Source organism: Astyanax mexicanus, chromosome 19, assembly GCF_023375975.1.
Source record: "Astyanax mexicanus isolate ESR-SI-001 chromosome 19, AstMex3_surface, whole genome shotgun sequence".
NCBI lineage: Eukaryota > Metazoa > Chordata > Actinopteri > Characiformes > Acestrorhamphidae > Astyanax > Astyanax mexicanus.
Window position 1 is genome coordinate 38808782 of NC_064426.1, and position 21757 is coordinate 38830538.

General features: G+C 38.9%; 1 protein-coding gene across 4 annotated transcripts in view; it reads left to right on the forward strand.

Annotated features, from left to right (window-relative positions):
* The window catches only part of plppr2a (phospholipid phosphatase related 2a), a 76754-nt gene extending 56228 nt beyond the window's left edge, over positions 1 to 20526 (forward strand). For 2 of the 4 annotated variants that reach the window (XM_007238231.4, XM_007238232.4), the window contains 5 exons: positions 7556 to 7676; positions 8510 to 8760; positions 9966 to 10142; positions 10921 to 11064; positions 12876 to 20526. In XM_007238231.4, the coding sequence (XP_007238293.2) occupies positions 7556 to 7676; positions 8510 to 8760; positions 9966 to 10142; positions 10921 to 11064; positions 12876 to 12911 (729 nt within the window). In that variant the 3' untranslated portion in view covers positions 12912 to 20526. The remainder of the gene's footprint in view (positions 1 to 7555; positions 7677 to 8509; positions 8761 to 9965; positions 10143 to 10920; positions 11065 to 12875) is intronic. The other 2 variants (XM_007238229.4, XM_049467650.1) reach the window with 1 other exon arrangement.
* The last annotated feature ends 1231 nt before the right edge of the window (positions 20527 to 21757 follow it).

Below are 21757 nucleotides of genomic sequence, written 5' to 3' on the forward strand. Positions count from 1 at the left end.
CAACTTCCCGAATCATAAAATCCCAATTCAAAAGTATTTAAGTAGTATTTATATTATTCAAAAGTATTTTATTATATTATATAGGTGCTTTATACCCCTCTATACCCCTCTTCCCCTTGCCTGGCATTAGGTATGGCGCTAAAAGGTTTGGCACACATTGGTTTGGACTGATATAAAAATGTCCTAAAACATGGATTAAGACAAATACCGTTGCACAGATTCACTACAGTGAAACAGAATTTCATTCCTGTTGCTAAGATGACCCTGAATTAATGCACGCCCTGATTAGTGTGTTATCAGTAGCAGGGGCATGGAGCTGCTGCTTCCTGCTGCCCAGGTTCAGGCTGTTATCAGGCTTTAGAGGGCTTCGCATTAGAGATCTATTATGGTGCCGTGACCCTGACCATCCATTAGCCTGACTCTGAGCTGAGGTGGAGGATCTATCTAATCACCATCCACATTACTCATTGACATTAACACACACACGCACTCACTCGCACATACAGAACCGCCGCTTCCATTAAGCTTGCACACATCAGCAAAAGCCTTTCACACTGACATGAGCACACACACTCATGCACACGTCAAAAACACTCTCAACCTTTTATTCTATACGGGCTGTATAGGCTATAGAGCTAATGCATGGAAAATAAATATGCATGGAAATGAAATATTGAGCTGTTGTAGTGGTGCGCCGCCTTTAAAGCAACAATATTTCTATTAAAAGAACAAAGAGTGTTGCATGCTAAACAAAAAGCCAGTTTGAAATTGGTCAGTGTTTTTTTTACAGTATTTTATTCTATAAGGCAGATGAGACACGACTAAAAATACAATAACAATATCACAAAATCAGAATTACACTGACATGCCAAAGAAAAAGAAAGGAAACTATAATAATGTCCAATAACTTTGCGAGGTAGATGCTTATCGGTTTGCATGGACAATTCTAGCCAGACACTGCTGGTCGCGATCATTACCACTCACTGCGCTGTCCACTGTGAGTGATCTTCAGTGTTGGGAGTAACGCCGTTACTTTTTTTCAGTAACGAGTAATCTAACTAATTACTATGACTGTAACTATAACGCCGTTACCATTTCCGACACCCCGTTACTGCACGTTACTTTAGCCGCTCAATTAACTTTTTTTTTTTTAACTTCGCTTTGCCCTGGTTAACCCCTCCTCTTTCCGGTGAACTTGAGCTTCTGGTCGCTGTGCCTGTAGGTTTACGTGGTTTGGCGCGATGAAGTGAGGCACAATTGTGACGATTTGCTGCTCTAATCAATTCAGTGATTGCCGTGGACAGCCCAAGTTCCGATTTAAGGGCGTTAAGCTCTTTTTAGCTGCTCCGGTTTTTGTGGTGCTGCTGCTTTCTGTTTTAGAGCTTAGATTCTCTACCCGAACCCGACCTGACCCGAGGACCGACCCGAAATCGGGCTCCTATTTTTATTTTATATAAAGCTCTGGTGTAATAATCACAATGTTGCTAAGTAACCAATTATTATTCTTCACTAAAGCGAACGAAATAGCAAAAACTGAAAGTGAAAAAACTTTTGTGTTAACTGAATCTAATAAAAACGGTAATTAAAAGGAAAAAACATAACTATCTCGAACTGTATTTTGTGTTTATAAAACTAACTAAAACAAACTGAAATTACTGATAGAATACCCTCATTTTCGTGTTTAATTTATTTATAAGCTGTTGTACAGCGGAGTTGTACAGCGGGCAGTGTTGTGCCGATTCTGTTTGTGAAGCGGAGTCGGATTCAGCAGGGAGTCGGATACGGCACAGCAGCAGCAGCGCGCGGCACCTCGTGGTCTGTTAGTTCTTGTGTAAAGCGCTCGCGCTAGCCGCAAAATACGACAGAAAACACTGAGAAACTGCAGAACTATGTGTGGGATTACAATATGAGCGCCAGGCAGATGAAAGAGAAACAGCAGATACAGCGTGTGAGAACATTTACCTGTGAGTAACTCATACCAGAAATCTCTCTCTCTCTCTCTCTCTCTCTCTTTCTCTCTCACGTTTATTAGATTGATCTCTCTGATGAGATGTGTGAAAATTAATAAAAACTAGCAAGCCCACCCTAAAAACTTACTGAACAAAAAAAATAAAAACAAAATAAAATTAAACTATCATAAAAATGAAAAATGTAATCACGTAGCTCTGGGCGCACGTAAACCCCGCCGCGTTTGACTTGCAGCACTGTTTTTAGCTGTTCTTAAAAATCATTTAAATTAAATAATAGTTCTATGCTTTTATGTTACAGTGTTAATTAACATAATTCTGATTATATTTCGCTCATTCAATCAGACCGAAAACAGACAGTTTATGGGGCGGATCGGGCTCATAATGACAGTTCATGGTTCGGGTTGGTCGGGCTCTGGCAGAACGTGCACGTTTTGGGCCCGATCTAAGCTCTATTCTCTTTTGGTGAAGCTGTTATATTAATAACATTTAACTGTCATTAGATTGTTGTTTTTGTCCATTATTTTGTTTTGTTTATATATACATATTTCCTTTGAGTGTGGCTTGGTTTGTTTAATTTCATCCCCAGACGCGTTTTTTCCGTTTTTTTCAGTATTACAAGTTTTAGTAATTTTCTTTGGTTGTGTGGAGAATTTCGTTTTAATTTTTTGAAATTTGTTAGATTATATTTTTGTCAACATTTTGGGTTCATTTTCGTTTGTTGTATTTTTCTAATAGTAAATGCATAATTGATTTCCTTTTTTTTTGAGGAATAATTTTATTATTTGGCGAATAATAAAAAGTAACGTGATAGTTACTTTTACTGGTAACTAATTACTTTTATAGTGGAGTAACTGCGTTAGTAACTCAGTTACTTTTTTGGAGAAGTAACGAATAACTATAACTAATTACTTTTTCAAAGTAACATGCCCAACACTGGTGATCTTGCTCAAGGGCACAACAGTGGCAGATTTCCCACTTCTCCCGGAAATTGCAGGAGTCTACCACATAACAATATGTGCGCATATAAACAGAGAGGGTTCTGATTGGCCTGTTCTTTTCAAAGAGTCTTTACCTCCCTGAAATTAATTTTTGCAACTTGGGTTGTCTGCAGTGGTAGTTGTAGCTATCCGGACAGGATTAGTTTCTCAGGGGGTCCTGGTGTCATTTTCTCTGTGATTTTATCCCCGTCCATGTACGTGTTTTTCTCGGACGTCCTCTGAGAAAATTACAGGCTGAATCATCCGGTCCTCTGGTAATTGTAGTCCCGTCAGGATCCACATCTCTGAGTTTCGTCTGCTCACGATTAATAAAATAGCTATTTGTCCACTGCTGCGCACCGTCATTACACCTTGGGCACGCGTTTCCACGAAGATCCATGCAAACACAACAGTGAGTGGAAATGGAGGAGCTACTGAACGCAATGTCATGTGACTGAGACAGCAAAAAATCTCCCTGGTCCTCCTGTCTTTTCATTACAGTCTGGATGCAAGAGTTTATATTTTTCCACTGACATTCCCCTAAGAAACTAATCCTGTCTGGATAAGGCTTTAGAGACTGTTCTAAAGGAGACCAATTATATTTTTACACAAGTTACAATAGGTCTTCGGCTCTTTGCACAAAATCTCTTGTTTCCTTTCAGAATGAGCCGTTTAAGGGCTCTGCCACGACATGTTGATGCTGAGTGTTTACCACACATTAGTGTTAGCTTGAGCAAAAATGGCAAAACACGAACAAGCTAGTTCATGCTTAACTGTAATAGAAGCACAAAAAAATCTGCTGACTTGCCACCAAAAGTAGGTACAGATTCCTCCCTCAGAAGAAATCTCAGATCTTCAAATAATCGAATGAGTGGGGCTCTGGTGGAGGTTGATGGGTGAGGGGTGAAGCCAGGATGGTTCTGTGCAATCATTAAAACAGCTCATAGAAACATTATTTATCTGATTCACAGAAAACAGATTAATTGATGGATGGATGCTTTCATGTTTCAAGTGTTTATAAGGGCAGTCGAGACCCAAGTGGAAATAAAAAATCATGCAAAATAAGTTTTGAATAATACTAATAGTCCACTTTAAAACTTACTCTAGCAGTAATGTGTAGGTCTTCCAATATGTGTATCCATATAGTGTATAATACAAAATGTTTAATGTTTAATTAAAGCATAAATCTTCACTAGTACAAAGCAAATACATCTGACTGACCCAGTGCTAGACCTTCTCTCTCTCTCTCTCTGTCTCTCTCTCTCTCTCTTTATCACCCTTTTACCCATCACCAACTCCATTCAGCGGTGATGACAAAGTCTGTTAGTCCGTGTCAGTGGTCAGGCTCTATTCTCGGATGCGTGTGTGTGTGTGTGTGTGTGTGTCAGTGTGTGTGTGTGTGTGTCAGTGTGTGTGATGAACTGAAAGCTGCGTCGTCTCTGTCCCCGGCTGTCTGGTCTCTGACGTCTGCCCGTGTCTCAGGTAGCGTGCTTGATGTCAGTGCAGATCTTACGCCCGGCTCTGCCCGCTGTTGCTATGACGATGCCTCCCTGGCCCAATCCCAGTGCGATGCTGAATGGTGAGTTAGTGATCTGGGATCTGGATTAGCCTACAGATCACATCCTGTCAGCTGAGGTTACGGCTCTAACGGCTGAGTCAGTGTCAGAGAGGTTCAAATGGCATCAGACGTCAGTGATGCGACTGAGGGTGTGTGTGTGTGTGTGTGCATTTGAGCCCAAGTATAAGAATGAGAAAGAATAAAAGGACTGAAAAAGAAGGATTATGGCTGATTCCTTGTCTGAGGAGATGAAACCTATATTAAAGTATTGTTTCGTCAAGTTTGAAGTGAGAAAAGGACACCAAAAGTTTGGCCTCCTCAGATTTGAACTTTAAGATAACTTTTTTCACAGGGCCCTGAGTGGTCCAGCGGACTAAGATGCTGCCACTATGATCAGGAGATCACCGGTTCGAATCCTGTTCATGCAGCTTGCCGTTGTCTACCGGAGTCCTGAGAGAGCACAATTGGCCTTGCTCTCTCTGGGTGGGTACAGTAGATGGCGCTCTTTTCCCTCATCACTCCAAGGGTGATGTAGATCTGCACAAGACTGCGTCTGTGAGCTGATGTAGCAGAACCGAGTCGCTGCGCTTTCCTCCGAGCGTTAGCGCTGTGATGCTACTCAGTTAGAAGAGAGGCGGAGTCTGACTTCACAGGTATCGGAGGAGGCATGTGCTAGGTTCCCCCCCCGGTGTTGGGGCATCACTAGTGATAGGGGGACTCCTAATCAGTGGGTTGACTTAAACATATAGGACTGATTAGTTTTTAAATAGATATTTTGTAATGTCGGAATATATGATTATTTGGAGAAGAAGTGAACCTGAAGAGAGGGAAGGGAACTTGAAGAACTAACAGATTTAAAGGAAGGTAAGGGGTGGTGTGAAGACTTGTCATGGACATGGAAACAAGCTTGAGACTGTATTTATAAAATATTAAATTAGAAAAAGGTATGTTATTCCTTCCAAAGTATTTTTTGCACTTTAAGGAGCAGTAAAATCCTTTAATTTCCCCATGAACTTTACCAGTCAGGTATTAAGAAGCAGTAAAGCCACTCCACTATAGTACAGCATTATACAGGAGTTTCTGTTTAGTTCTCCAGCACTGAGGCTGAAGCAACATTAGCATTAGATGCTAACCATGCTAACACTAGCTCTTTTAGACTGTAGCCTCTGTTTACTGTGTTAAAACAAGCTTCCCCTAGCTGACAGCGCCCTGGCATACCAGAAAACACTCAGGGTTCCACAGTGTAGCACTGTCGGGTGGCATATACTATGCTAAAGCTAATGCTAACGCTGCTGCACCTAGCCTTAGTGTAAATCTGGAAATCTAAGCTTACAATAAAATACATTTATTGTAAATTGTCCATTTATTTTATTGTAAGCTTAGATTTCCGGATTTACACTAAGGCTAGGTGCAGCAGCATTAGCTTTAGCATAGTATATGCCACCCGAAAAATGTTTTTTATTATTACAGTTTTGTTTTCTTAGCTTATCCTTACTTAGCTTAGTTAGCCCCCCCCTTTCCCCCACACCACCACTACCTCCATCCCAGCAGCGAGATTTGCTGAAATAGAAGGAAAACATGGCAACACCCCTGTTCCTTACTATTGTCACTTAGAATGCACATTATAATCCGATGCTCTTTATGTATGAAAATAGACCAAAAAACAGACATTAATTCATAGTGCGTCTTATAATCCGGTGCACCTTATAGTCAGAAAATACCAATTCCAATACCAATTTTAATAGTAAGGTGTAATTGCATTATTTTTTTGTTGTATTATATATCAATATATATATATATATATATATATATATATATATATATATATATATATATATATATATATATATATATATATATAAATGGCATACAATTTGGACTTAAAATGAAAATATTATGTATAAAATAATACATCATCCAACCTAAAAAAACATATTTTGACAGGCCTGTTAACAACAGACTCCAGCATCACCCTGTACTGTTCCAGCCGTGTCTAAACCTCTGCTCTTGTTCTGATTTGCCGCTCTCTGTTTTCTGAAGCGTCTACAGTGACAGCGTGTCATCACCCCTCACCGCCTATCTCTCCTGACCAGACAGACACGTTCTGCACATCATCCCCATTATTTATAGTCCCATTAATGAGCTGCTGCTCATCACTGAGGGGTCTGACCACTCCGGGAGGGGTTTGGGATAATGAGGAGCTGACAGGATGCTGTTAGCATGTTGTTAGCCGAGTGGACTCGCGGTCGTTAACCACTCGAGGTTGAAAGGTTTGATAAAGTTGATAATGATGGTGTCTTTGCACTTTTTGAGGTGTGAGTCTTCATGCTATTTTTTATGCTAGTTGGAATCTCAATCTCAAGTTTTTACAGCTTCAGAACTTAGTACCATTAGTAGTTAAACAATTGTAGGATTAACAGCTTTCCTACTCATTCTTATTTGGATTGGGAAACTTCACTGCTTGGCTAAAAAAAGTCACCATAGAAAATCTAAAACATATTCTCTTTTGTTTAACATTTTCTTGTTTGCTTCATAATTTTCTTGTTTCCTTCATAGTTTTGATGCTACTCTAAGTATTCCACTTCTGCTGCATTTATATCTTCTAAATGATGACTCTAAAAGATGTTTTTTTTTTTTCTTTGATAAAACTATGAATGTTAATAGCAAGTTTTTTACAGCTGACAAGAAAACATATTGCCACTTTGGATTTCTTCTTAACATTCAGTTATGAAATATTTGGCAACACTAATATTTGGTAACACTAATGATACATTAATTAAGAGTATTTCCTCCAGAATGTCTTAACTAGTTATTAATTAACCTAATTTATACCACTTAACAATGTTTATTACTGTCATTAATTAACAATTGTTAATTGATGTACCCTTATTGTAAAGTGTCTCAAAATGTTGAATCTCTTGTTTTGTAAATACGAGTAAAAAATTAAATATTTAACAGCCAAACTTACCAAAGCAAACTTTACAACAAATGGAACTTGGGATAAAATATATTAAACTTATTAAATTTATGCTATATTTCTATTTTTGCAGATTCTAGCCGGTGAGTTGATGGCATTCTTCATGAAGTCTGAAGGAACTCAAGAGAAGACCATCGTCACAGCAGACTGCTGCTACTTCAACCCGCTGCTGCGACGCATCATACGCTTTCTAGGTAACGGGCCATTCATCACGACACGAGAATGATCTTGTCAGAGACCAGAGATGAAAAACATTCCACAGCAAAGGTCAAAATGTGTCTCATCCTTCCTGCCACAAATTCCCTAACAGAAAAGAGCTATTGCTGAGCTCATTTGAGGATTCCTCTGTTTGTGAGGACACTGTGGTATATACTCATTTAGGGCTCAAGTTCTCACAAGGTATATTCGAGTCAAGTCCTCACAAGGTATATTTAAATTAAGTCCTCACAATGTATATTAAAGTCAAGTCCTCACAAGGTATATTTAAGTCAAGTCCTCACAAGTTATATGCAAGTCAAGTCCTCACAAGGTATATTCAAGAGTTGTCCTCACAAGGTATATTTAAGTCAAGTCCTCAAGAAGCGTATTTAAATCAAGTCCTCACAAGGCATATTCAAGTTTAGTCCTTACAAGGCATATATAAGTCAAGTCCTCACAAGGTATATTTCAGTCAAGTCCTCACAAGGTATATTTAAATGAGGTCATCACAATGTATATTTAACTCAAGTCCTCACAAGGCTTATTTAAGTCAAGTCCTCAAAAAGCGTATTTAAATCAAGTCCCCACAACGCATGTTTAACTCAAGTCCCTACAAGGCATATTTAAGATAAGTCCTCAAAAAGCGTATTTAAATCAAGTCCTCACAAGGCATATTTAAGTCAAGTCCTCACAAGGCATATTAAAATGAGGTCGTCACAATGTATATTAAAGTCAAGTCCTCACAAGGCATATTTAAATCAAGTCCTCAAAAATCATATTTAACTCAAGTCCTCACAAGGTATATTCAAGGCATGCTTTTTTTTTATAGGCGTCTACTCCTTTGGTCTCTTCACCACTACTATCTTTGCCAACGCCGGTCAGGTGGTCACAGGAAACCAGACGCCTCACTTCCTGTCAGCTTGCCGGCCGAACTACACAGCGCTGGGCTGCCAGTCGAATCTCCAGTACATCACTGAACGTCGTGCCTGCACCGGGAACCCTCTCATCGTGGCATCTGCCCGCAAATCCTTCCCTTCCAAGGATGCAGCACTGAGCGTCTACTCTGCAGTTTATACTGTGGTGAGCATCTGCTGTTTAGTACCGTTTAACCATGTGGTTTAACATGAAGTAACAAATACGTAGACTTTTCTACACAGGTAGGATACTGGAATAGTTCATTTAAGCAAGTTCAAGTTAGTTTATAACTGTGTATAACTGTGGAATGACTTTAAATGCAGTATTCTTGTTAAAAAGGTAAATAATCAAGCACTGCAATGAGATGCAATGGAAATCTCAACCAATCTTTATAACCATGTAGCTGAATATTTGGCCAGTCCAAATAAATATTTTACAATGACATTTTTTGACAAGTGACAAAATTATTGAAACTTGTGAAAAAACCTTTCTTGGTTCATTTTGTAAGTGAGTGAAAGAGAGAGAGAGAGAGAGAGAGAGAGAGAGAGAGAGGAAGAGTAACGTGGGTGAATGGGAGCTTGGTACACTATAGTTTTGAAAAAAAAAAACTGCTTCATTTGTACATTTGCTGATTTTATGTTTATGGAATAAACAAAAACAAGTAAATAAACATCTGATTATTTTAAGAAAAGAAGTTTGCATTTTTTAATTTAAAATTCCCAAAATGCAATGGGTCTGTATTTTTCAGACTTTTAGGCACAACTGATTATAATGCCCATTTTAAGCAACAATAGTAAGAAACAAGTGTGTCGCTATGTTTCCCTTCTAATTCAGTAGTTCTCGCTGCTGGGAGCGCCTAAGTAAACAAAACTGTAATTCTTAGGGAAAAAAAAAACATTTTCTTTCAAAGTTAAAATGGATGTTAATCTACACAGATTTCTCTACTGAAAATACTGTTTATTTGGTTGTGTAAAGCGCTTCTGTTTATTTACAGTAAGTTTAGGTTTCCAATACTTTAGCGTGGTTAGCAGCATACTGCTCCAGCCTTAGTGATGGAGAAACTTAATTGTAACTCCTATAATTCTGTACTTCAGTGAATTGGCTTTACTGCTCCTTAATACCTGACTGGTAAAATTCATACATAAGGTGCATTGTTCTTTTTTGGGAAAATTAAAGGATTTTAAGTATGTCTTATAGTGCGCAAAATATGGTTGGAAAATACAGTTGATGGCAAATCTAAAAAATACAAACCAGCAATATATTAGTAGGCCCATATATTTGGTCTAGAGGCATGAATTGGCCTTGGTGGGGTGAAAGGTTTTAGTTTTAGTCCTGAGGCAGATGTAGAATAATTGTGTTTGTGGTCTCAGATGTACGTGACGTTGGTGTTCAGGACGAAAGGTACCCGCCTGACGAAACCGACCCTCAGCCTCACCCTGCTGTGCCTGGCCATGCTGGTGGGGGTGGTACGGGTGGCGGAGTACCGCAACCACTGGGCAGATGTTCTTGCTGGATACTTTACCGGAGGAGCCATCGCTGTTTTTCTGGTAAGAACATGTATATATGTGGCTGGATTTTGGATTGTGCAGGAATTAGGCGGGAACTAGTGTCCCATAACTTTTGCCCAAGGAACCTAAAGTATGCACTATAGGACTCTCTGGGCGTGGCCTAAGCTTTTGTTCTTAATGGTTTTATTTTTTCTTCTTACATTACTTTTAAAAAGTAAAGCTTGAATTGATTCTTCTACAGAACTTCTACAGAAGTATTTTAAACCCTAGTATCTACTGTATACTTCTACCTACAGAGTAATGAATGGCACAAGCCAGATCTGACTCAAATCTGACTCAAACTCAAAGACCTTTTTTTAAACTGCTGTTTATGCAGCATTGCCGAATAGCATCACAGCGCTAACGCTCGGAGGAAAGCGCAGCGAATCAGTTCTGATACATCAGCTCACAGACGCAGCCTTGTGCTGATGCACATCACCCTTTTGGAGTGATGTGGGATGAGAGAGCACCATCTACTGTACCCACCCAGAGAGAGCAAGGCCAATTGTGCTCTCTCAGGGCTCAGGTAGCCGATAGCCGATAGCAAGCTACATGAACTGGATTCGAACCAGCGATCTCCTGATCATTAGTGCAGCACTAAGCTGTGTTACTCTTAGGTAACACTTTATAATCATTTCACAGACTGCTATTTAATGATGTTTGCAGACTTTGTCAGTGTAAAATATTACATAAATATTATAAAATTATCTCTTTCTCTTTTTCTATCTCTCTTTCTTTCTATCTCTCTCTCTCTCGCTCTCTCCTCTCCCCTTCCCAGGTGACCTGTGTGATCAACAACTTTCAGCAGACAAAGCCCCCTCCTCTTCCCCTGCGACCCCAGCGCCCAGAGTCCGTGCTGGGCATGCCCATGGTGGCGCTGCCCTGTGTGGAGAGTCCACTCGAAAAGTTAAGTGGCCCTCAGGTAAGGGGTGGGGGCGGGTGAGAGGCAGGACTTTTTATACGCAGGGCGTCCGAACACGACCCCCTGTACTACCACCCCTCTGTTCTTGACCCAGTGGACCCTAAAAAATACCCGCTAAACCCCTCCTGCACACCCATGCCCCCGCCTGACCACCACCCTGCTACCTACCCCACTGCCCTACCACCCTACTGCCCTACTGCCCTTCTACTGTACAGCTCGGACCCCTTCCTGTCCTTCTCACACGGAGGGAACTTGTGATCTATGCTAATAGAAGCTAAGTCTCAATTGACTCTGGCCTTCGGTGAATGCTGTGAATTCCACCGCGGCTGCTGTCAGAAGCAGCTGATCCCAGGTCAGGGCACCACTGAGCCCTGAATGCCTGACTGTGACTGCCAATGCATTTACTGCTGCCCTCAGGGCAGCTGGTGTCAGTGATATAGCATATGTCATCGAAGCAGAAGCCCCAGTACTACTGTAGAGACCCGAGAAACCAATGCTAATCACAGAGGACTTTGAGAACGGAGGCTCGATTTTTTTTCATTTCCACAGTCAGCTAGTGTAAATCAGCTCTTTTTGCTGACTGGCTTTCTGATATAAACCCCATAACTCAGCATTTTTCAGCTGATTTCAATGCAGTGCCCCCGAGTGTCTGGAGTAGGGAGTGCCTGGAGGAGGCAAAGCTTTCACTAAAATGATGATTAGTATGAGAAGATTAGTGTCTCCCACAGTTCTGTCACAGTTCCATCATACTGTCAGTACCTTCGTTATCTTGGGCATCTTATCAGTCTGGTCATGTCGCCATGTTTATCCTCACCTTTGTCACCTTTGCCTCTGATTTGATCATTTTTTCCATCAATTTCCTATTCAATCATTTTCCCATTAACTTGCTTAATGCCATCCCATTCAATGCCATTCTTTCCTCACAGATCTCACAGATTTCTGTCTGTTAGTAGGGGTGCACTAATCCACCTATTTCACTTCTGATATCGATAAACTTTGTTCATCAATAAAGTTGCTATATTCAATATCATATTACAATACAGTACTGTGCAAATGACACTAATCCATTTATCTCAGCAATATAAGATGAGATAAGAGTGTTTTTATCTGAAAAAAGGACCACATATGATTTGAACAGATGCAAATGAACATACATACAGACACATTTTTAATATTTTGAAATGTTTGAATATTTTTTTCAATTGTAAATTATAATGACATTATTTAATATTTCAAGTTTATTAAAGTTTAGTTAACTATCCTATTCTGCTATGAGTCAAATTGACCCAATTTAAAGTTTAAAAATCTAGAAAAAATAGTATTTTTTTTTTATGAAACTTTTTGTGCTTGCCTTAATTAGTGTAATCAACATACAGTATAATATAAAAAAAATCTTGCAAATATAGTTTAAAAAAATAGTTTGTAGATAATGAAACATGACCTGCATCAATGTGACCCGGGAACACCACTGCTGTTCCTGACAAATGAACATAAAAGGAGGGTTAAGTTTGTACATTTTAATGTATAATCAAGTAAATAAATATAAAATTTAGAAATATATACTGTAAGCAGACTCAGATACTTCAGATACAGTATCTCAGCTGCATAAATGGGTTGGCCTAGTTTTTCGATACCCGGTACAGATCATTTTGTGACCGATATTTGGTCCTAATATCGGATCAGTGCACCCCTATGTTTCGATCTCTTCTTTTATTCGTACATGGTCTCTTCTCTCTGTCTCTCTTTCTCTCTCTCTTTCTTGTTCTTTCCTCCCTCGTTCTTTCTCACACTCTCTCTCTCCACCCTTACAGACTCCAAGGGGATCTCCATTCACTGAGATCACATGACCATCAGCACTATCGGTTCCCCGCCACCCCCGATGTCCTCATACCGTCTCGCTCCATTTCCAGCGAAGTCTAGACCAGCCGTCCGAGCCGCACGCTCACCAGTGCTCCGCCCACACCGCCGGACGCTACGCCACCCTCCACCGCTCCTACTCCACGCAGGTCTAGACCCGCCCGCTCCGCCTCCACCCTCCACCCCATCAGGCCCTCTGTTCCATGCTGCCCTCAGGGCTGCCATGCGCTGCTCCAACAAACCAGAAGCGACAATCCGCGGAAAGCTCGGTTACGGAGCTTCGCCCGAGCTTTTGGTCCAGGATGTTTGTGCCAGCAAAAGCTCAAGGTGATGGAACGTTTGTCTGAGGCAGACATTATGTCTTGGTTAGTTTGTCTGAGCAGTGCATTGAAGCCTTTACATTTAGCTTAAAAAACCTGTCCTGTCCAGTCCAAACCATCCAGACCTATTCCCAGGGGAACCGATGGAGTCCTGCTCATGTGCGGGACTTCTGAGAAAATCAAAAAAGAAACGAACAAACCAAAAAAAGACTAAAATAATAGCACAGTGTCTGGTAGGCCTCTTTTATTTATTGATTTATTGATTTATTTATTATTTTTGTATTTTTTTTTTTTTACATTTTTGTGTGTTTTTTTTAACAGGCATGTCTTTTTTTAATTATATTGTTACATACAGGGGTTGCACAATGAAACTGAAACACCTGTCATTTTAGTGTGGGAGGTTTCATGGCTAAATTGGAGCAGCCTGGTGGCCAATCTTCATTAATTGCACATTATTGCACCAGTAAGAGCAGAGTGTGAAGGTTCAATTAGCAATGCACACTATAACATTATGGGTGACATACCAGAGTTAAAAAGAGGACAAATTGTTGGTGCACGTCTTGCTGGCGCATCTGTGACCAAGACAGCAAGTCTTTGTGATGTATCAAGAGCCACGGTATCCAGGGTAATGTCAGCATACCACCAAGAAGGACCAATCACATCCAACAGGATTAACTGTGGACGCTGTAAGAGGAAGCTGTCTGAAAGGGATGTTCGGGTACTAACCCGGATTGTATCCAAAAAACATAAAACCACGGCTGATCAAATCACGGCAGAATTCAATGTGCACCTCAACTCTCCTGTTTCCACCAGAACTGTCCGTCACCACAATAAATTATTGTGGTCTAAAACCAGGTGTTTCAGTTTCATTGTCCAACCCCTATAAGTTTCATTGTACATACTGTGTACATTATAATATTGTTTGGATTTCAACAACCATGCCAGCATATCCAGCAGCAAACTGGGAAAGAGGAGAGAAATTCCCAATTCCCAAAATGCCCAGCACCTGCCCAGCGGGGAACCCACCTGGAGAAATGCCATGAATATTCTCCAATGCTTTTGATCTTCTGTATCTACTACACCTTTTTGAGGAATTACAGCAACTACAGCTCTGGAAATATATGGATATACTATACTGTATGATGATTTTGATGCTAGTTTGTGCTGCTAGCTTCCTAATCAGTGCCCAATCATTTCTTCTCAATCAACATAAAACAGGCAGCTCAAAGGGCACCTATGACTCTCATTGTGTACACACTCATTAAGAACCAACCTCACGGAAGAGCACATGGAGCTCATGGAGGCATTTTGGGCCCAGTTTTTCCTTTTTCTCCAATGGATTTCTCCAGCAGCCTCCAGAACTCCAGGTATATTTATCCTGTTAGCAGCAACCCAGCATTCTGATGCATAAAACAGCATTTCCGTCAACCTCGTTCCCATAATAAATAAATCTCTCTCAGACACAACACCTACTGCCAGCTTACAGAGATCAGAGCAAACTCCCCTTTGTTCCTCAGGATAACAGAACAAATCTGATCTGAGAGCAACACCGAGAGCCTCTGTCACTTTTACTCAGTCGGTTCTGTCAGTGTTTGAGGTTGAAAACGCTGTGAGTCATGCATTATACCCTCACTGACAAAGAAAATATAAAAAATAACACACCATTTATAAATGATATGTACAGCTCTGGAAAAAAAATAATAAGAGAGCACTTAAAATGATGAGTTTCTTTGATTTTACCTAATTGGAAACCACTGGAATATAATCAAGAGGAAGATGGATGATCACAAGCCATCAAACCAAACTGAACTGCCTAAATTTTTGAACCAGGAGTAAAGCAGCATAAAGTTATCCAAAAGCAGTGTGTAAGACTGGTGGAGGAGAACATGTCAAGATGCATGAAATCTGTGATTAAAAAACAGGATTATTCCACCAAATATTGATTTCTGAACTCTTAAAACTCATATTTTTGCAAATAAATGCTCTATGACATTATTTTGAATTTGGGAGAAATGTTGTCTGTAGTTTATATAATAAAATAACAATGTTCATTTTACTCAAACATAAACCTATAAATAGCAAAATCAGAGAAACTGATGGTCTCTCAACTTTTTTCCAGAGCTGTATATTATATACAGTGGTGTGAAAAAGTTTTTGCCCCTTTATTTTGTTTTGTTTTTTTGTCATACTTACAATTTTCAGATTAGCAAACAAACTTTAATATCAGACAAATGTAATAAAATAAATTATTAATGAAAAAAAGGAAAAAAAAAAAAAAGTGTTTGCCCCTCCATAAATTGTTTTTGATTGATTAATCACACTTCTTAAAAAAAAGCTAAGTTCAATTTGACTACCAACCACAACTAGGCCTGATTACTACCAGAAAAAGATCATCATACTGAATGTAAAACATGGTGCTGATAGTGTTTGCCAGGAACCCAAACAATGTGAGCTGTAGTTAATGTCATTTATGACACAGCGGGTAGTCTGGAGAGCCAGACTGGAAACATAAGGAACAGGGCATCTTAATACATGTAAAAAAGATAGAGAAACCAGAAAGGCAGAGTAAAAGTTATGTAAAACAGAGAGTATATAACATTTTCAAAGCGTGGCTAATGACTGAGTAAAACAGCCTAAGCCAGAAGGTAACATGAATGGCTTAAAAAAACAAAATTAAGGTTTTGGAGTGGCCTAGTCAAAGGCATCACACCAGCAGTTGGGGCAATTTGTTGCTTCATAGCAAAGGCATTATTGAAGCCGTCTCAAAAAATATCTCCATACTCCATACTAAAGGCCAATTTATGCTTCTGCGACAAACCTACGATAATCTCTCACCAAGAGGTACACTACCCAGACGCAGCCACTGAGTTCCTTTTTTATGGGTCGGTGAGAAAAGTATTTAATTTTTTGGTGCCCTCTTGTGGTAAGACCCAGTATACAATCAGAACACTCCTGTAATTATTATTATATAATTTTTATTTTTTTGTCAATTATATATAACAAATGCTGGGAACACTGGGAACACTTTTATTCTACATTTACTTTTTTTTATTATTCACATAATCCACTGGTGACAAAACTGGAACTCCAAAATAAACTAAGCTTATGATGGGGACGTTTTACTCTGATGATCTGTTAAAAAAAAAGATATGAATTTCTTGGTCTGTGTGTAATAATATTAATTGATAATATTAATATTATTTAATACCTGTTCTCTGAACAACAGCACTAGTCTTCACCTAGTGTGACAGTTTTGCTGCTTTTGATTTGCACAATGCTTCATCCACACCTGTGTTATCTTTCCAACCTTTCCTTTCTAGCCCCGCCCCTTTTCCCCCCAGCAACAACATTTATTTTGTGCTCCTCTGTGATGTGGAAAATTGGAAAGTTACCCCCTCTCTGCTGGATCGACAGTATTGCCATACTGCATATCGTTGCTGTCCAATGAAAAACACTTATCTCCAAAACAGCAACTTTACAGGAGAGAGAAAAAACCTTGTAAACTTTCAATGAAAGTCAATGTAAAAAGAGTTTTGTTTCAGGTCATTTTGAAGCATTTCTATTGGTCCGTTCATCAATAAATTTTGGCACAGTGTAAGGGACAGTTTGTCTGTTCAAATTATGTAGTAAACCAAAAATCTACAAAAATGGAGATGAGTGTTTTTCATTGGACAGCGACGATATACATACAGGTGCAATCTTAAAAAATTGGAATATCATTGGAAATTTGCTTTAGTTTTTAGTAATTGAGGTCAAAAAGTGAATTTCATATATTATATAGATGTATTAAACACACAGAGTGATCTATTTTAAGCGTTTAATTCTTTATAATTGTTGATGATTATGGCTTACAGCCAATGAAAAACCGAAAATCAGTTTCTCAGAAAATTTGAATATTATAACAAAACCAAGACTAATTGGTACTTTTGGCAGTGTGGGCAGTGTGCCAAATCCTGCTGGAAAATGAAATCCGCATCTCCAGAAAAAAAATTTCAGCAGAGGGAAGCATGAAGTACTTCCGATTCCAAAAGTACCAATTTGTCTTATATAATATTCTTATTCATATTTTCTGAGAAAATGATTTTTTGGGTTTATAATTGGCTGTAAGCCATAATCATAAACTATAAAAGAAATAAACTATTAAAATAGATCACTCTGTGTTTAATTCTTCTATATAATATATGAGATTCACATTTTTTCGCTGAATTACTCAAATAAAGATAACATTTTTTTAATGAAATAATGATCTAATTTTTTTAAAATTCCACCTGTACAGTATATACATTCATACACACACAAACACACACAGATATTACAGTATACACACCACTGACGCTCCTCGACCCTTTATTCTGTGATACTTTAACCCCTTTCTCCTCTTTCTTACATGAACCATGTTTGTACAGTTTTGTAAATATAAATCTTTTTGTAAAAAAAAAAGAAAAAAAAGCTGAAGAAGATGAAGAAATGGAAAAGAAAAAAAAATGAAAAAATGTGTTTTTCACTGGCACCCATGTGCACCCACTGTTGTTACCATAGTGACCCACTACTCTTACGGTATTCTTCTTACACTGGATCTGATAAGTAAATTTGGATGAGGACCAGTTACTGGTTTAGAGTTTTGGACTTTGGATTTTGAAGCCATATCCATCTGATACACATTGGACTCACAGTACTGTTCTCAAGTACTCATACTCTATATGTTACATTAAGTTACCTTAATGCCTTTACCTGACATATAGAGATCACCTGATATTTGATTTATCTATGAAAGTTTTCAGTCAATCAATTAATCAGTCAGTCAGGATATAAACTCTTTATTAAATCTTCACAACGGAGAACGTCAAGGCTGCTGAACTGTTTAACCTCCTGAGACCCGGATTTTTGATTGGGGTGAATTTAGGATTAATTGGACCCATAGACTGTGTATAGCTGGACAGAGCATCGTCTCTCAAAAGTGAAGCCACCACAGGTCGGGCGCCCCCTGCTGTTCGGTTTCAGAAAGCTGTTTAGTAACCCCACCCATCCCCATAGGTTTCAACGGCAAAACAGACAATTTTCACGTTTTTTTCCCAATATACTGTAATTCTACCTCCTTTATTTAAATGCAGCAGCTAGCGTAACCTCTGCTTATATTGTTAAATTTTATATCCCCACAGAATTCATTTTTTAAAACGTTATTCAGCTCTATTTAAAAAAGGTGTGGTTATTGTAAAAGGGCTGCTTATGGGCGGGACTAATAACAGACCGTCAGCTCAGCTCCGCTCTGCAGCCTGTGACCTCGAGGCAGCCCTCAGGGGCGGGGTTATTTAAATGAGTAGGCTGTCTCTCCACAGTCTTTCTAGCTCCTCTGGTCTCTACTGCGCTCTACAGACTCGGGCATCAGGATCGACAACATGGCGGAAGATTTTGGCTTCTTTTTCATTGAATGAATGGGAACGGAGACACGACGTCCATCTTTTTTTACAGTCTCTGTTTGGACCTGACAAGAATTAATACAAAACTTTGTCTATGTCCAGGAAGTCCCCATTCAAAAGTTTTAATTCTTTATACAGTAATAAATAAAGTAGTTTCAAACATAAAACTCTATTAGAATTCTTACCTGGCCCATGTTTCTGTCTGAACTGGCTGTAGAAACTCTTGACTGGGATTCCCGCCATCTTGTTTTTTTAATTAATTGAATGTAATGTTGTAATGTGAGCTATAGATGGTACAGACAGTGTCTTCATATGAGGCCAAAAAGTCTAAATTTTAAAAATGATGATGCATTGTAGTGCAGAGAAGCAGAAATGTAATGTTCCCACATAAAAACACAGGGTATCAAGAGGTTAAGCCTTCAAAGACTTAGATGAGACACTCTTCAAGAATGTTTAACTTTCTTTTTTGTAAAACTAAGGTAATGAACTATGAGGTTTTCGTTTATTGTGTAACTTAAAGACGAAACTCAGAGGTGTGCGTCCGGAACGTAGTGAAATTACCGTAGCAAAAAACAGTAGATAATTCAGCCTGTAATTTTCTCAGAGGACGTCTGAGAAAAAAAACGTACATGGTTGTTCCGGACGGGAATAAAATCACAGAGGATAAAATCCCCCATAAAAGAGAAAATTACCCCAGGTCCCCCTGAGAAACTAATCCTGTCCGAATAGGGCTTAAGCCACATTTAAGTACACTCACCCTATTAAATAAAGTCAAAATTGACTTTGACACACATGCAAATTACATAACCTGTACAACTGTAATAAATCTGTAACACATGGATTGTTTATGTGTAACAACATGGTTACTTAAGGCACTTATTATAATGTGGGACCATAGTTTATTTATTGTATATTATATTATATTATATTATATTATATATATTTATTCATTATTAATTCCCCTTCAGCCCATGTGAGCATGAGGATGGGTTGCATACTATTTACAAATATACCTGTAAACAATACAATTACAATATACAATTACAATATACAATTACAATTTAAAGTATACAGCATTTAAACACTAGACTGATTAAAACAGCGAAATATACTGATTAATATACTGATTCAATCAGAATAAGCAGTTGTTTCTTTCCTGTTGAAATAAAAAACAGCCGTTTTATTTTGGTTGACCAGCTTTAGCTTTCATATGAGATTAATGGATTTTGGTGGTCTTTACTTAACCAGCAGAACCACAACAGTTGACTAATCCAACAGTTTGATCAGCTTGATCAAACCAATCAACTAGTATAACCAGCTTTTGGAAAAGCCTGGTGAAGCTGATCATGCTGATAGACCATCCATTTAATCTATTTAGGAATTGGTGAGCATTAAGCAAATTATCATCCACCTTATTCTTAGATGTGTAGCAACGGGTCTTTTTAAAGGTTTTTCCACAGTTCAGTTCAGCTGCCTTGACTCACTTCAAGATCACAGGTGATACGATTGAAACATCTGGACAGATGCATAACCTCCAGACCTCCAGTCTAAAGTCTGATGATGTTGAGAGAATGGGTTGAGAATGAGTTTCTTTACCGTGTTTAAAGATTAATAGAGAAGCAATGATCCATCCATTGGAATATGTGGCAAGAAGAACATTAATTTTTTGGACACTAAATGCACAGGTTTACATTGTTCTCCAAGATCTCCTCTTTATGGAACAGTTAGTCCAGAATCTGGAGGTCAGGTGTGGTGGTGAGGGTCAGCTGAGGGGATTGAAGGTGTCACATTTTCTTCCATGTTGTTACGATGTATGCAATGTTTTGTAAAGGTCTGTCTGATGAGAACAATAAATGGATATTGCAATACATTGTCTGTGTTCTGCTTTGAGTCTTTTATGCCTGTTTTCTACACTTAAAGCTGATGTCTGTAAATTTGGGGATTTGGGGGATTTCGGGGATTTAGCGCCCTCTCTGGTGAGAGTGGGTAATTGCACCGAGCATGAGAAAGAATCTTTTTAAACTGGGCGGGTGTGATGCGGTCTCCTTTCAGAGCGGAAGAAGCCAATTCCAGGTTATGTTCAGTCGGAGAGAGAGAAAGAGAGAGAAAGCGCTCAGTCACAAAAACTTCACTCCTTCATTTCTTTGTTTTCACTATGAGTGAATGGAGGAGCTACTGAGCTCTGAGTTTCCTCTTCTGAAGTCTCCATTGCTCCACCAGCCGCTCGTGTTCAGTAAAACTGAGCCAGATCCTCTTTTAGAGGCTGTACGTGTGACGTAAGTATGTAAAGACGTGTGACGTGGCCAGAGGAAGAACTCCCGTGAAAAGTGACCCGACACCCCAGTTTTTAGAATGAATATATTATTAGGCTTAGCAGGGATGGACGTTTCAGCACACTGGTACCATTAAACACTATATTTTATCCCTATTCTTCTCCACTCAGAAATGCTTCTGCTTTCAGTTCAGAAACAATATAATACTGATAATAATAATAAGACTGACACTTTAAGCACTTAACATAATACAGTTAGTGCAGAATACCGGAGTTTATCAATAATCGGATTAATGCGTTTACATGAACTTGGGTAATCAGAAAATGGGAAAGTTTAATGGGAGTCTAAGTTAAGTCTAAGACAGACAATCGTCTGAAAGATTCTTCTTTGCAACCAGTCAATGAACTTAAAGAATAGGACATAAGACATGACACTCGTGCACAGACTTAGATATCCCAGAATACTCTGGTTAAAAGTTATACTAGTGCATCTCAAAGATTAAAACTTAATGATGAGTTTCTTTGATTTTACCAAATTGAAAACCTCTGAAATATAATCTAGATGAAGATGGATGATCACAAGCCATCAAACCAAACTGAACTTTTGCACCAGGAGTAAAGCAGCATAAAGTTATCCAAAAGCAGTGTGTAAGACTGGTGGAGGAGAACATGATGCCAAGATGCATGAAAAAAAACTGTGATTAAAAAACAGGGTTATTCCACCAAATATTGATTTCTGAACTCTTAAATCTTTATGAATATGAACTTGTTTTCTTTGCATTATTTGAGGTCTGAAAGCTCTGCATCTTTTTTGTTATTTCAGGCAT